This window comes from Aethalodelphis obliquidens, unplaced genomic scaffold (assembly GCF_003676395.1).
Source record: "Aethalodelphis obliquidens isolate GAN/ISIS:26980383/991018 unplaced genomic scaffold, ASM367639v1 scaffold7, whole genome shotgun sequence".
Lineage (NCBI taxonomy): Eukaryota > Metazoa > Chordata > Mammalia > Artiodactyla > Delphinidae > Aethalodelphis > Aethalodelphis obliquidens.
In genome coordinates this window covers 11,372,460-11,385,236 of record NW_020837951.1, presented here as the reverse complement: position 1 = coordinate 11,385,236, position 12,777 = coordinate 11,372,460, and the positions used below count along the sequence as shown (strand labels likewise).

Below are 12,777 nucleotides of genomic sequence, written 5' to 3'. Positions count from 1 at the left end.
GGGGAAATTGATAGTAACACAATCATTGTAGGGGACTTTAACACCCCATTTTCACCAATGGACAGATCATGCAAAATGAAAATAAATAAGGAAACACAAGCTTTAAATGATGCATTAAACAAGATGGACTGAATTGATATTTATAGGACATTCCATCCAAAAGCAACAGAATACACTTTCTTCTCAAGTGCTCAAGGAACATTCTCCAGGATAGATCATTATCTTGGGTCACAAATCAAGCCTTGGTAAATTTAAGAAAATTGAAATCGTATCAAGTATCTTTTCCGACCACAATGCTATGAGAGTAGACATCAACTACAGGAAAAAAGAAATCTGTAAAAAATACAAACACACGGAGGCTAAACAATACACTACTAAATAACCAAGAGATCACTGAAGAAATCAAAGAGGAAATCAAAAAATACCTAGAAACAAATGACAGTGGAAACATGATGACCCAAAACCTATGGGATGCAGCAAAAGCAGTTCTAAGAGGGAAGTTTATAGCAATACAATCCTACCTCAAGAAACAAGAAACCTCTCAAATAAACAACCTAACCTTAAACCTAAAGCAATCAGAGAAAGAAGAAAAAACCCCAAAGTTAGTAGAAGGAAAGTGATCATAAAGATCAGATCAGAAATAAATGAAAAAGAAATGAAGGAAACAATAGCAAAGATCAATAAAACTAAAAGATGGTTCTTTGAGAAGATAAACAAAATTGATAAACCATTAGCCAGACTCATCAAGAAAAAAAGGGAGAAGACTCAAATCAATAGAATTAGAAATGAAGAAGGAAAAGTAACAACTGACACTGCAGAAATACAAAGGATCATGAGCGATTACTACACGCAACTATATGCCAATAAAATGGAGAACGTGGAAGAAATGGACAAATTCTTAGAAAAGCACAACCTTCTGAGACTGAACCAGTAAGAAACAGAAAATGTGAACAGACCAATCACAAGCACTGAAATTGAGACTGTGATTAAAAATCTTCCAACAAACAAAAGCCCAGGACCAGATGGCTTCACAGGCGAATTCTATCAAACCTTTAGAGAAGAGCTAACACCCATTCTTCTCAAACTCTTCCAAAATATAGTAGAGGGAGGAGCACTCCCAAACTCATTCTACGAGGCCACCATCACCCTGATACCAAAACCAGGCAAAGATGTCACAAAGAAAGAAAACTACAGGCCAATACCACTGATAAACATAGATGCAAAAATCCTCAACAAAATACTAGCAAACAGAATCCAAGAGCACATTAAAAGGATCATATACCGTGATCAAGTGGAGTTTATCCCAGGAATGAAAGGATTCTTCAATATATGCAAATCAATCAATGTGATAAACCATATTAACAAATTGAAGGAGAAAAACCATATGATCATCTCAATAGATGGAGAAAAAGCTTTCGACAAAATTCAACACCAATTTATGATAAAAACCCTCCAGAAAGTAGGCACAGAGGGAACTCATCTCAACATAATAAAGGCCATATATGACAAACCCACAGCCAACATCGTCCTCAACGGTGAAAAACTGAAACCATTTCCTCAGAAACAAGACAAGGTTGTCCACTCTCACCATATTATTCAACATAGTTTTAGAAGTTTTAGCCACAGCAATCAGAGAAGAAAAACAAATAAAAGGAATCCAAATCGGAAAAGAAGGTAAAGCTATCACTGTTTGCAGATGACATGATACTATACATAGAGAATCCTAAAGATGCCACCAGAAAACTGCTAGAGCTAATCAATGAATTTGGTAAAGTAACAGGATACAAAATTAATGCACAGAAATCTCTGGCATTCTTATACACTAATGATGAAAAATCTGAAAGAGAAATTAAGGAAACAATTCCATTTACCACTGCAACAAAAAGAATAAAATACCAGGAATAAACCTACCTAAGGAGACAAAAGAACTGTATGCAGAAAACTGTAAGACACTAATGAAAGAAATTAAAGATAATACAAACAGATGGAGAGATACACCATGTTCTTGGATTGCAAGAATCAACATTGCGAAAATGACTCTACTACCCAAAGCAATCTACAGATTCAATGCAATCCCTATCAAACTACCAATGGCATTTTTCACAGAACTAGAACAAAAAATTTCACAATTTGTATGGAAACACAAAAGACCCCGAATAGCCAAAGCAGTCTTGAGAAAGAAAAATGGAGCTGGAGGAATCAGGCTCCCTGACTTCAGACTATACTACAAAGCTACAGTAATCAAGACAGTATGGTACTGGCACAAAAACAGAAATATAGATCAATGGAACAGGATAGAAAGCCCAGAAATAAAACCACGCACATATGGTCACCTTATTTTTGATAAAGGAGGCAAAAATATACAATGGAGAAAAGACAGCCTCTTCAGTAAGTGGTGCTGGGAAAACTGGACAGCTACATGTAAAAGAATGAAATCAGAACACTCCGTAACACCATACACAAAGATAAACTCAAAATGGATTAAAGACCTAAATGTAAAGCCAGACACTATAAAACTCTTGGAGGAAAACATAGGCAGAACACGCTATGACATAAATCACAGCAAGATCTTTTTTGACCCACCTCCTAGAGAAATGGAAATAAAAACAAAAATAAACAAATGGGACCTAATGAAACTTAAAAGCTTTTTGCACAGCACAGGAAACCATAAACAAGACGAAAAGACAGCCCTCAGAATGGGAGAAAATATTTGCAAATGAAGCAACTGACAAAGGATTAATCTCCAAATTTACAAGCAGCTCATGCAGCTCAATATCAAAAAAAACAAACAACCTAATCCAAAAATGGGCAGAAGACCTAAATAGACATTTTTCCAAAGAAGACATACAGATTGCCAACAAACACATGAAAGGATGCTCAACATCACTAATCATTAGAGAAATGCAAATCAAAACTACAATGAGGTATCACCTCACACCAGTCAGAATGGCCATCAACAAAAAATCTACAAACAATAAATGCTGGAGAGGGTGTGGAGAAAAGGGAACCCTCCTGCACTGTTGGTGGGAATGTACACTGATACTGCCACTATGGAGAACAATATGGAGGTTCCTTAAAAAACTAAAAATAGAACTACCATATGACCCATCAATCCCACTACTGGGCATATACCCTGAGAAAACCATAATTCAAAAAGAGTCATGTACCACAATGTTCATTGCAGCTCTATTTACAACAGCCAGGACATGGAAGCAACCTAACTGTCCACCGACAGATGAATGGATTTGGCACATATATACAATGGAATATTACTCAGCCATAAAAAGAAACAAAATTGAGTTATCTGTAGTGAGGTGGATGGACCTAGTGTCTGTCAGACAGGGTGAAGTAAGTCAAAAAGAGAAAAACAAATACCGTATGCTAACACATATAAATGGAATCTAAAAAAAAAAAAAAAGTTCTGACTAATCTAGGGGCAGGACAAGAATAAAGACGCAGACCTACTAGAGAATGGACTTGAGGACACGGGGAGGGGGAAGGGTAAGGTGGGACAAAGTGAGAGAGTGGCATGGACATATATACACTACCAAATGTAAAATAGATAGCTAGTGGGAAGCAGCCGCATAGCACAGGGAGATCAGCTAGGTGCTTTGCGACCACCTGGAGGTGTGGGATAGGGAGGGTGAGAGGGAGACACAAGAGGGAGGAGATATGGGGATATAAGTATAGCTGATACACTTTGTTATAAAGCAGAAACTAACACACCACTGTAAAGCAGTTATACTCCAATAAAGATGTTAAAAAGATAAAAATAAAAATAAATAAAATAACAGAACAAAATGAAACCCAAACCACATATTTTCCTGGGGCCTCCGCGGTCAGTGTCTTTGCCCCCACAGCGAGCCACAGCACCGCGCGCCTCTCCAGGACACCCTCCAATACCTTTAGGCAGGTCTCTGGGCCCGCTTTGGGCACAGTGGGGGCAGCTGAGACTCTGACCTGGTCCAACTCCCGCGTGTACTTGCCCCCAAAGTCCACAGCTGCTAAAGCTAGACCAGTCTTAGTTGTGGGAGCACTCGTTGTCCCTTCAGATATTCCACAGACGCAGGGTATACCAAGCCGATCGCGGGGATTTAATCTGCAGCTTGCGCACTTGCAGAGAGAGATTTCTGTTTCTCTGCCTTCGTTGCACAGCCCCTGGGAGTCAGCTTTGGTTTTGGTCCCACCTGTGCCTCTGCATGTGGGTTACCCTCAAGCATCTGGTCCTCGCCCAGGTGAGAGGGGGAAAAAGCGGCGGCTGACTGAGGCACACTTGCTTGGCTCAGGCCGCGGAGGGATAAGGCGGCTACAAGTGGGGTGCATGCGCTTCCTCCAATGGGATCCTCTTCTAGTGCCTGCAGGGGCGGCACTGGCAGGAAGTTGCAACAGACTGGGGCGTGCTTGCTCCGGTGGGAGTCCCTCCCAGTTCTTGCAGAGGCAGGGGCTGCCGTGTGGGGAGAGAGTCCGAAGATGGCGGCGTCGCCCATTGTGTGCCACTCAACAATGGCGCCTCGCTTCCAAGGCAGCCCACTCTTCCTCCAGAAGTGCTCCTGGCCGCGGAGCCCCTCACTGCCATCCCCTCAGGTTGTCTCCACACAGCTGAGCTCCTCACTCCAGTCCCTTCCGCCTGTCTCCACGCAGCCAATAGCCGTTCTCACCCTGGGTCCGCTCTCCCAACCCCACGCTTTAGCACTCAGCCCCTGCCTGCCTTGGCCGATTCCTGTCTCAGGCTGGGGCGCCCAGGGCTGATTCCCGAGGAGGCTTTGGTGGGGGCAGCGCTCAGGATCCCGGAGCCTGCGCAGGCAGAGGAGGCCTTGGCTTGAAGCAAGGGCAATCCTGCTCAGATGAGTGACCCTCCCAGTGCCTGTGGAGGCAGGGGCCGATGGGTGGGGAAGGGGGTTGCCCTGGCCGCCCCGCCCCTTGTGCACCACTCAACAATGGCGCCTTGCTTCTACGGTGGCCTGGGCTTCCGCAAACTTGCCCGGTTGTGGAGTTCCTTACTCTCGTCCCTTCAGTCTGTCTCTTCACAGACCACAGCTGTTCCCTCCGTGGGTCCGCTCTCCAAACCCCACTTTCCAGCACACAGCACCCCTCCATACCAGGAGACACACGACTCAGGCTGGGGTGCGCAGCGCTGCAGCACAGACCACGCAGGCACATCTTACTCTCTCCTGCCTTCCACAGACCGGTTGCTGCATTCCCCTCCGATGCCCTGAAGCTCCTTCTCTGTCCCAGCTGATTTACCTCCCTGAGGGGGTCTCTCTGAGTGCAGGAACCTCTCCTCACCTTCAGCTCCCCACCAGGGGTGCTGGTCCCTTTCTGTTCCCTCTTTTCTTTTTTTCTTTCTTTGGTCCTACCCGGTTGCGTGGGGATTTTTCTGGTCCTTTTAGGTGTCCGAAGTCTTCCACTAGTGTTCAGCAGGTGCTCTGTGAGAACTGCTCCATTTGTAGATGTATTCTTGATGTCCTTATGAGGAGAGGTGAATCTACGTCCTCCTCTTGCGCTATCTTGATTCCTCCCCTCTCTCCAACATGTTTTGAGCACTACATTACTTTTGGCACAAAAAGATATTACAGACTCATACTTTTCCCTGCCTCAGCTCTGGAACTAGACATTTCTTCAGGGAGTCCTGGCTCCTTTTAGTAGGAAATGAATTTAGAAACCAAGATTTGGGCACTTTGGTGTGCTCATTGCTACTTGTGTATAGTTGACCCCAGACCCTTTCCGTGGATAGAGACAGGGAATATATCACACACACACACACACACACACACACAGACCTACAATACACAGTTACATCTCTGTTTTCTATATCACATATGTTGAAAGCCATGGGTTCATACCCATGGCTCTAATTCTAATCCAACATGGGAATCATTCTAGTTTCCTCCCTTTACATATTTGTAACAATAATCTAACAAAAGTGAAAAATCCTGCCCCTGTTTTCTTAATATATTTACTTGCTTGTATGTAAGCAATCTTTTTTCACTGCCCCTACCTCCCTCTCCATCTAGATGCCCTCCTTGCCCTGCTCGAACATTGACAGCCAATGCTAGGCCACCAATGTCTGCCTCCCTCCCTCAGACCTCCCACCAATAAAAAATGCCCTCCTCACCCCAGGCTCCAACACCCTAGTGCTGGGCCACTGCTGCTGTCCTCTTTCCCACAGGGCTCCTCTAGATCCCACTGAAGTTCTGATATCTGGTGCCCAGATGATGCCAAGCCACTGACACCACTGTTCCACAAAAATAAATGCCTCACTCCTCAGCCTCCAACACCCTCAGCCAGGTTGCTCTCTGGCTTAGATGCCCTCCTCACCCTCTGCCATCCCTTCCACAGGGATGCCATCATTGCCCTACTCAGGGCCTGATAACCCTGTTGTGTCAGTGAATTAAACAGACACTCTCATAATGTAGCTTAGGCTCAGGCACTCCATGCTGAGCCATCATGGTCACTCCCCACACCTCCAGCTGAAGCCTACCTACCCTGCCCAACTTTCCCAATGACTTCTGGACTTGGGGAAGGGATTCTGTTTTTTTTAATGAAAGCTCTTTCCTCATGTTCTAATCTGATAACCCACACCTTGCAAACAGTTAAGCCAGTTGTAGGCAGACTACCTATCATGTGTGTCATAATTCCTTTAACCAGAAGAAATTTAATAAAAAGAATCCTTTGTATAAGGGAAACAGACTTCACTAAAACACATCACTAATCTCAGTCTTTAACACTCCAACAGGCAGGGTCCTTATCTGGGGCAACAGCGCAGAGGATGGATACACCAATTTTACAGGGTAATAATCCTATCTCTCCTATGCATAGTTTGTACCTACCCAATCTTTCCTGTATCCCAAGACATGTTTTCCAAAGTCTAGTAAGTTTTTTTTTTTTTTTTTTAACTGACTGGAGCTTATATATGGGAGGAAAAAAATGTGAGTTAACTTCCAATTCTAAGACTGTTAAGAGCCTACATGCTATATAATTTTATTTACTAAAGACCTCTTTTCATTTTGAATGAAAAACTGAATGTTTGACAAAAGTGAACTGTGAATCAGCAATCAATGAACAGACCCAAGGTGGCCTCTTAACTCATTCATCAAAGAGTACATCACTTCTTTTAGGACAGAATTCCCTGATATCTAAGCATCCTTTCAGAGTGAGTGTAGTGATCTAGGGAGCCATTTCTATTAGTTATTCCTCCCATTTACTGTGGTCTCTGGAATACATTTGCCAGTAAGTCAATCTAACTTAAAGATTTATCCATTATTCACACAATTTCCACCTTTTCTCCAAAATTAGCATTTCCCAAAGTGTGTTCCAGGAAACACTGGCATCTCAGAATGTTAATACTTGTCATGGAATTAAAAGCATATGGGGCCAAATAAGTTGGGAATATTTGGGTGACACAGATTTCTCCACTGTAGGACTTTTCAGAGCCTATATTACATGAATCTTAAGGAGACAAAGATGAGACACAGCTTTCCCTTTCCCTGACCCAATATCACTCAACTATAGTAACCCTTTTTTTTTTTTTTTTTTTTGCGGTGCGCAGGCCTCTAACTGTTGTGGCCTCTCCCATTGCGGAGCACAGGCTCCGGACGCGCAGGCTCAGCGGCCATGGCTCACAGGCCCAGCCGCTCCGCGGCAGGTGGGATCTTCCCTGACCGGGGCACGAACCCGTGTCCCCTGCATTGGCAGGCGGACTCTCAACCACTGTGCCACCAGGGAAGCCCTGGTAACCCTTTTTGAGTGGAGCATTTCTTAGAACTAATGTTCTGTAGAAAATATGATGAAAAAAATTCTCTAACAGTTAATAATAATATATCTCTTTAATTAAAAATCTTAGGCCATTTACAAAAAAGGAAAATATAAGAAGTTAGATATATGGACAAATATTCAACTTACTAATAATCAAAGAAATGCAATTAAAACAATGAGAATTGTTCACTTGTCAAGAACACAATGAATTCAACAAATGATACTGGTGAGAGTATTGTCACCCGGGCACTCTTGTACATTGCCAGTAAAGGGTATCTATCTTTTAAGAAAACAGTACAATTCTTTTGGAAAGCAGTTTGGCAAATGTTTTTGAAATGTTTATGTCCACTAACCTTAAAATGGCCCATCTGAGATTCTCTTCTTAAGGAAACATTCCAAAATGAAGAAAATGTTTTATGCTCAAAGATGCTAATAGCTACACTTATAATAGTGAAAAAAAATCCCAAATAATGAAAATTTCCAGTAATAGGAAATGTCTCAGTAAACCAGGGTACATGGTATGCAGCTGTGAAAAAGATTTACAACGTTTTTATTAGCATGGGGGAAATGCTTCTATTATTACGGTACCTAAAAACTGTGGGCGTGAAAAGTCTAAATACAGATCCAGTTGCCCCTTGACGCCCATGGAGGGTACTTCAACATACCATTTCTTCCAAAAGTACAGTGAGGTAGAGCTGAACTTTTAAAGTGATTTTCAGACCCTTAAAAAAATTACTGTAAAAGCACAAGAAAGCCCTACTGAAATGGGAAGTGGGACAGCTGGTTAGGTCACTTGCCAGTTAAGTGTTTTACTCACAAATCCCAGCAATTCAAATTTGTGCCTCAGCAAAATGATTATTTAATACATACGATGAACTTGTGGAGCTGCTTGGGAATGTAAGATGGTGACTATTAACTCCGAATGCGAAGGGTCTATTTATTACTTATTTAATTCAAAAAGTAAAGGAAGAAAACATCCCAAAATGCTAGCAATATTTATTTGGTTGGGGGGAGGGGGCAGGGGAGGGACACGTATTAGGAGTGATTTTTCTCTTCCTTCCTACTGCTTTCTGAATTTCCCAAATTTTCTGTAACGGGAATGCATTACTTTTTTAGTAAATGTTTTAGTGAAATACAAGGCATGAAAGTTAAAGTTTAGTTGTTAAAAAGAATAAAATAAAAGGCAAATACCTGTCCTTTTGTCCTGTAATCTGCCAAGATGTTAAGCAGCTTATAAAATACTTCGAACCAGGGGAGATAGCTGGGGGAAGAAGAGGAAACACATGGAATATTAGTACGCAGGTCAAAAACTTTAACCAGGAGCTAATTCAAGATGGTACATTTCGGTTTCTCTCTACATCGTGAAGAGCCTTCCTGTCGTAGGCTGTGCTGGAAACGCAGACTGGTAAAATGTTAATTATTTCTGAGATTTTAAAAAATTGCCTGTGTAAGGCAGAAGATTGAATGTCCATTATAAATTATTCCCATGCCTCAGAGCTAGAACAGGTTCACAGAGAAGAAATTCAAAGCAGACTCTGCAATCAGGAACCATCTCTGAATAGCCCCCCAGGCCCCACACCCACCCCTTCCAGGAAAGCTTCTGTTCAAGTTTCTCATGATTGGACACACACAGCCACACACACACACAGCACTTCCACTGCTGCCACGTGCAAGGTGTCCCAAAGGCCCCATGAGCCTGTAACCACTCATTAAACCTTCTATTACAATGCACCCTTCCCTGTACTTACTGCAGAAAGAGCTCTAACTCTGCACCCCACCCTGCCCTCCACCGGGTTCTGACCATCATGTCCCTTAACTCTGATGACAGCCTGGTCCTGACCTTACTCCACCCTCTGTGTGGCTCATAGAATGGTCTTTCTAAAGTGCGAATCTAAGCGGCACATTGGATTAAATTCCTGCAGTGGTGCCCCATCACTACGGGACTTCTTAGGACAGTGTTCAAGGCTCCTCTGTCAGGTCCTTGACTGTGTCTCCGGCTGTCCTCGCCCTGCAGCCCCACATACATACTCCTCTCACTGCAGCCACGTTCCGAGGAATGTCCAGGCATCCTCAAGCCTGCCAGAGCTTGCACTGCATACACTCGGCACTTTTCTCCCTCTGACCTTCATGATCTAGTCTAGCTGATTTCTACTCATCCTCCTAACAGTTCCCCAACCCCTCCCCATCCCCACCTCTCATGCCCTAACTCCCTTTTTTCTGTGCTGCCCTGTCACGTGCAAACTCCTGTTAGAACAGTCCACACACCATGTGGCCCTCAATGGCGTGTCTGTCTTCCCAGCAGACTGAGCATGACGAAGAGGAAGGATCACATCTTTCTTTACTTTGTCTTCCTAGGACCAAGCATGGAGCCTAGCAGACCCTCAGTGCTCAGTGTTGATAGAACAAACAAAACCAAAGACTAACAACGAAGGCGCATTGTTGCTATAGAATTATTGTTGAAACATACCCCTACTCCCAAGAAGTTTTTTCACTTAAAATTTAAATGGCTTTGTTCTCCATAAGAAACTTTTCCAAAGCAATATCAAATACTCATGTGGGAAGAGCGTCATCCCAAGCGCCTGCCGACCTGCTCACATCTGCCCTGCTGTGCTAACAGTATCTGTTACTGATAGAGTGGAGCACTGACTCCATCCTGCCAAGCAGAGGGAAATCAGCGCCCTGGACAGATTACCAGCTGTACCGTTGAGGGTAATAAATGAAGTGAGAGGCAATAGAGAGGACAGATAAAGCGCACAGTTCTCTGTCATTAACGTCTGTCTGAAGCCAGCACATGCTACTGTAAAATTTAAGTAGCTTATCACAATATACTGATAAGCAACTTAACTTTTCACTTCTATGACAGTATTATCACTTATGTTAATATGTTTCAATCAGCTCTGGCAGCTGCATATTGATTATTACAGAGCAAATGACTGCTGCCACTTTACACAGCATTTACTCTGGCAAAGTAATGTAAACATTCAAGAGGGATTAGGGAGGAGATAAGTTTCTCCCTTCCTATTCTGTTAAATAAACCTCGGCTGAGTTAAAAGCCATTATAGAAGGAACAATAAATCCCCTCAGAAGAAAACTCCTGCCCAGATTATAGGACTGGTAGCAAACAAATTCAACCAAGGATTACAAATATCTTTTTTTTTTCCCTGAAAGAGAAAAATACCACTAGTTAAATCCAGCAGGAAGGGGTCGAGGGGAAGCAAGAAGAGAAAATATTTTCTTGTAAGGAAACCATGGCTTCAAGTAAATGAGAGAAAAGCTGAAGTTATTTTAGGAAGTCCTGATCAAGTGACTTGGGACAGGCTGGCTTCTCTGATAACTTAGGACTGTGGTATATAGGAAGCAGTTTTGGCCACTAGGTTCAACTGACCAACATAGTTTGGGCCCAGAACCTCACACCTCCGCGTCCTGCCGGGCTGTGAGGATGCAGGAGGTTGACATGGTACGGCCACCCAGCCAACAGCAGACTGTGCCCAGGTTCTCACACTCAGCCTCGACCTCACCAAATCGATTCTTTTTGGCTACGCTAAGCAGAGCCCTCAGCCATGGGCGGTTTTGTAGTTACCCTGGAAATCAGCCATCTCTTTCTTCCTTCAGCCTGACTGGACACAACTGTTCCCCACATGTTGTCCCCTGTGCACTGACAGATGAATATCTTGTGATGGCAGTGTTAAGGTCTTGAAACCAAAACCCAGCTGTCTTCTTCAAAGGATCCCTCTTTTCCCCTGTTGGGAGGCCAGGGTTCACAGCTGAACTTTATCCAGTGGCGTTTCCTGTACTGCTTCATTAGTGCGGACACAACAGCTTCACGCTGCCTGCGAGGGTGCAGGTGAGGATATGGAGACCCTCCACTCCATTTTGTACTTGTCTGTCAGCATGGAGTAAACACTACTTCCCAATCCAGAGACAGGAAACAAACACTCCATTACACTGCTCCTCCCGGGACGGCTAAAGGACGGCGCCTGCTCCACTTGCTACCTTAATGCAACTGCTCGAGTTTGCAATGCAAAGCATCAACATGTGGTGGGCTCAGTCCAAGGCTGGGGCCCAAAATCCCAATCACAAAGGGTCCCTGCACTCAAGAAGGCCACAGTCCTACATGGGAAAAAGACATATACAACAAGGAGTAATAGTTTAGGTGGGGGGTTGGAACTCTTCCCCAAGTGTTTTCTTTAGCGTAGGCTTTTGGATCAAACTATTAAACCAAAATGAGCATTATCATGACCCAATCAGCAGAGCCTTGATGGGAAAAAGCCAAAATGGGAAAAGTCTGCTTCCCAGGCACCGGCCTTGATCTAAGCTTCTCTTGCCAAATCATAGGTCAGGTAACTTTGTCCCAGGGTCTGTCCTTACTCCCTGACCTGACAGTCAAATGAAGAGGCTTTTGTTTTGTGTGAGGCAATATAAATTCTTAAACTTGAGAAGAGCTCAGGCAGCACTCAAGTATTGCTACACACATGACCTCACTAGCGTGGGCTATCACAAGCCTTTGTGTGAAGTGCAGGGGCAGGTCCCAGAGATTGCACATAGAGTCAAATGGCTCACAGTCAAAATCACCTGTAAAATTCCCTTAAGATGACTCCAATGTACAGCAGACTTGGTTTGTATAGAAACAAAGCAGATGGCCCAAGTATGGGGGACCTATTGAATGAAAACTGCCTCTGTTCAAATCTGTCAGCTTGGTGAGCTGCTTACCCTCCAGGTGAACTTAGGAACTGAGTCCAACAGAGGATAGATAGATGACTCACTTTTCTAATCTCACTCCACTGAATGGACTTTCAGTATAATCATTCCCACACATGTACGAGTGACCTGGAATAGTGTGTATATGATGGGATTCCACTCCAGTGTCTTAAGTACTAAAATAGAAAACCATTACAAATTTTAAAAAGCTCTCCCACTTCACTTGCTAATAGTTCAGTTCAAAGCCATTAAATGAGCCCAAGCAAGGTAGAGGGGTGTGTGTGTGTGTGTGTGTGTGTGTGTGTGTGTGTGTGTGTGTGTGTG

The 12,777-nt window shown here is 43.6% G+C and overlaps 1 protein-coding gene across 9 annotated transcripts in view; it reads right to left on the bottom strand.

Annotated features, from left to right (window-relative positions):
* The window catches only part of DENND1A (DENN domain containing 1A), a 542,106-nt gene that overhangs the window by 273,388 nt on the left and 255,941 nt on the right, over positions 1-12,777 (bottom strand). For all 9 annotated transcript variants that reach the window (XM_027104912.1, XM_027104915.1, XM_027104916.1 and 6 more), the window contains one exon: positions 8,947-9,016. In XM_027104912.1, coding sequence (XP_026960713.1) covers positions 8,947-9,016 — 70 coding nt within the window. The remainder of the gene's footprint in view (positions 1-8,946; positions 9,017-12,777) is intronic.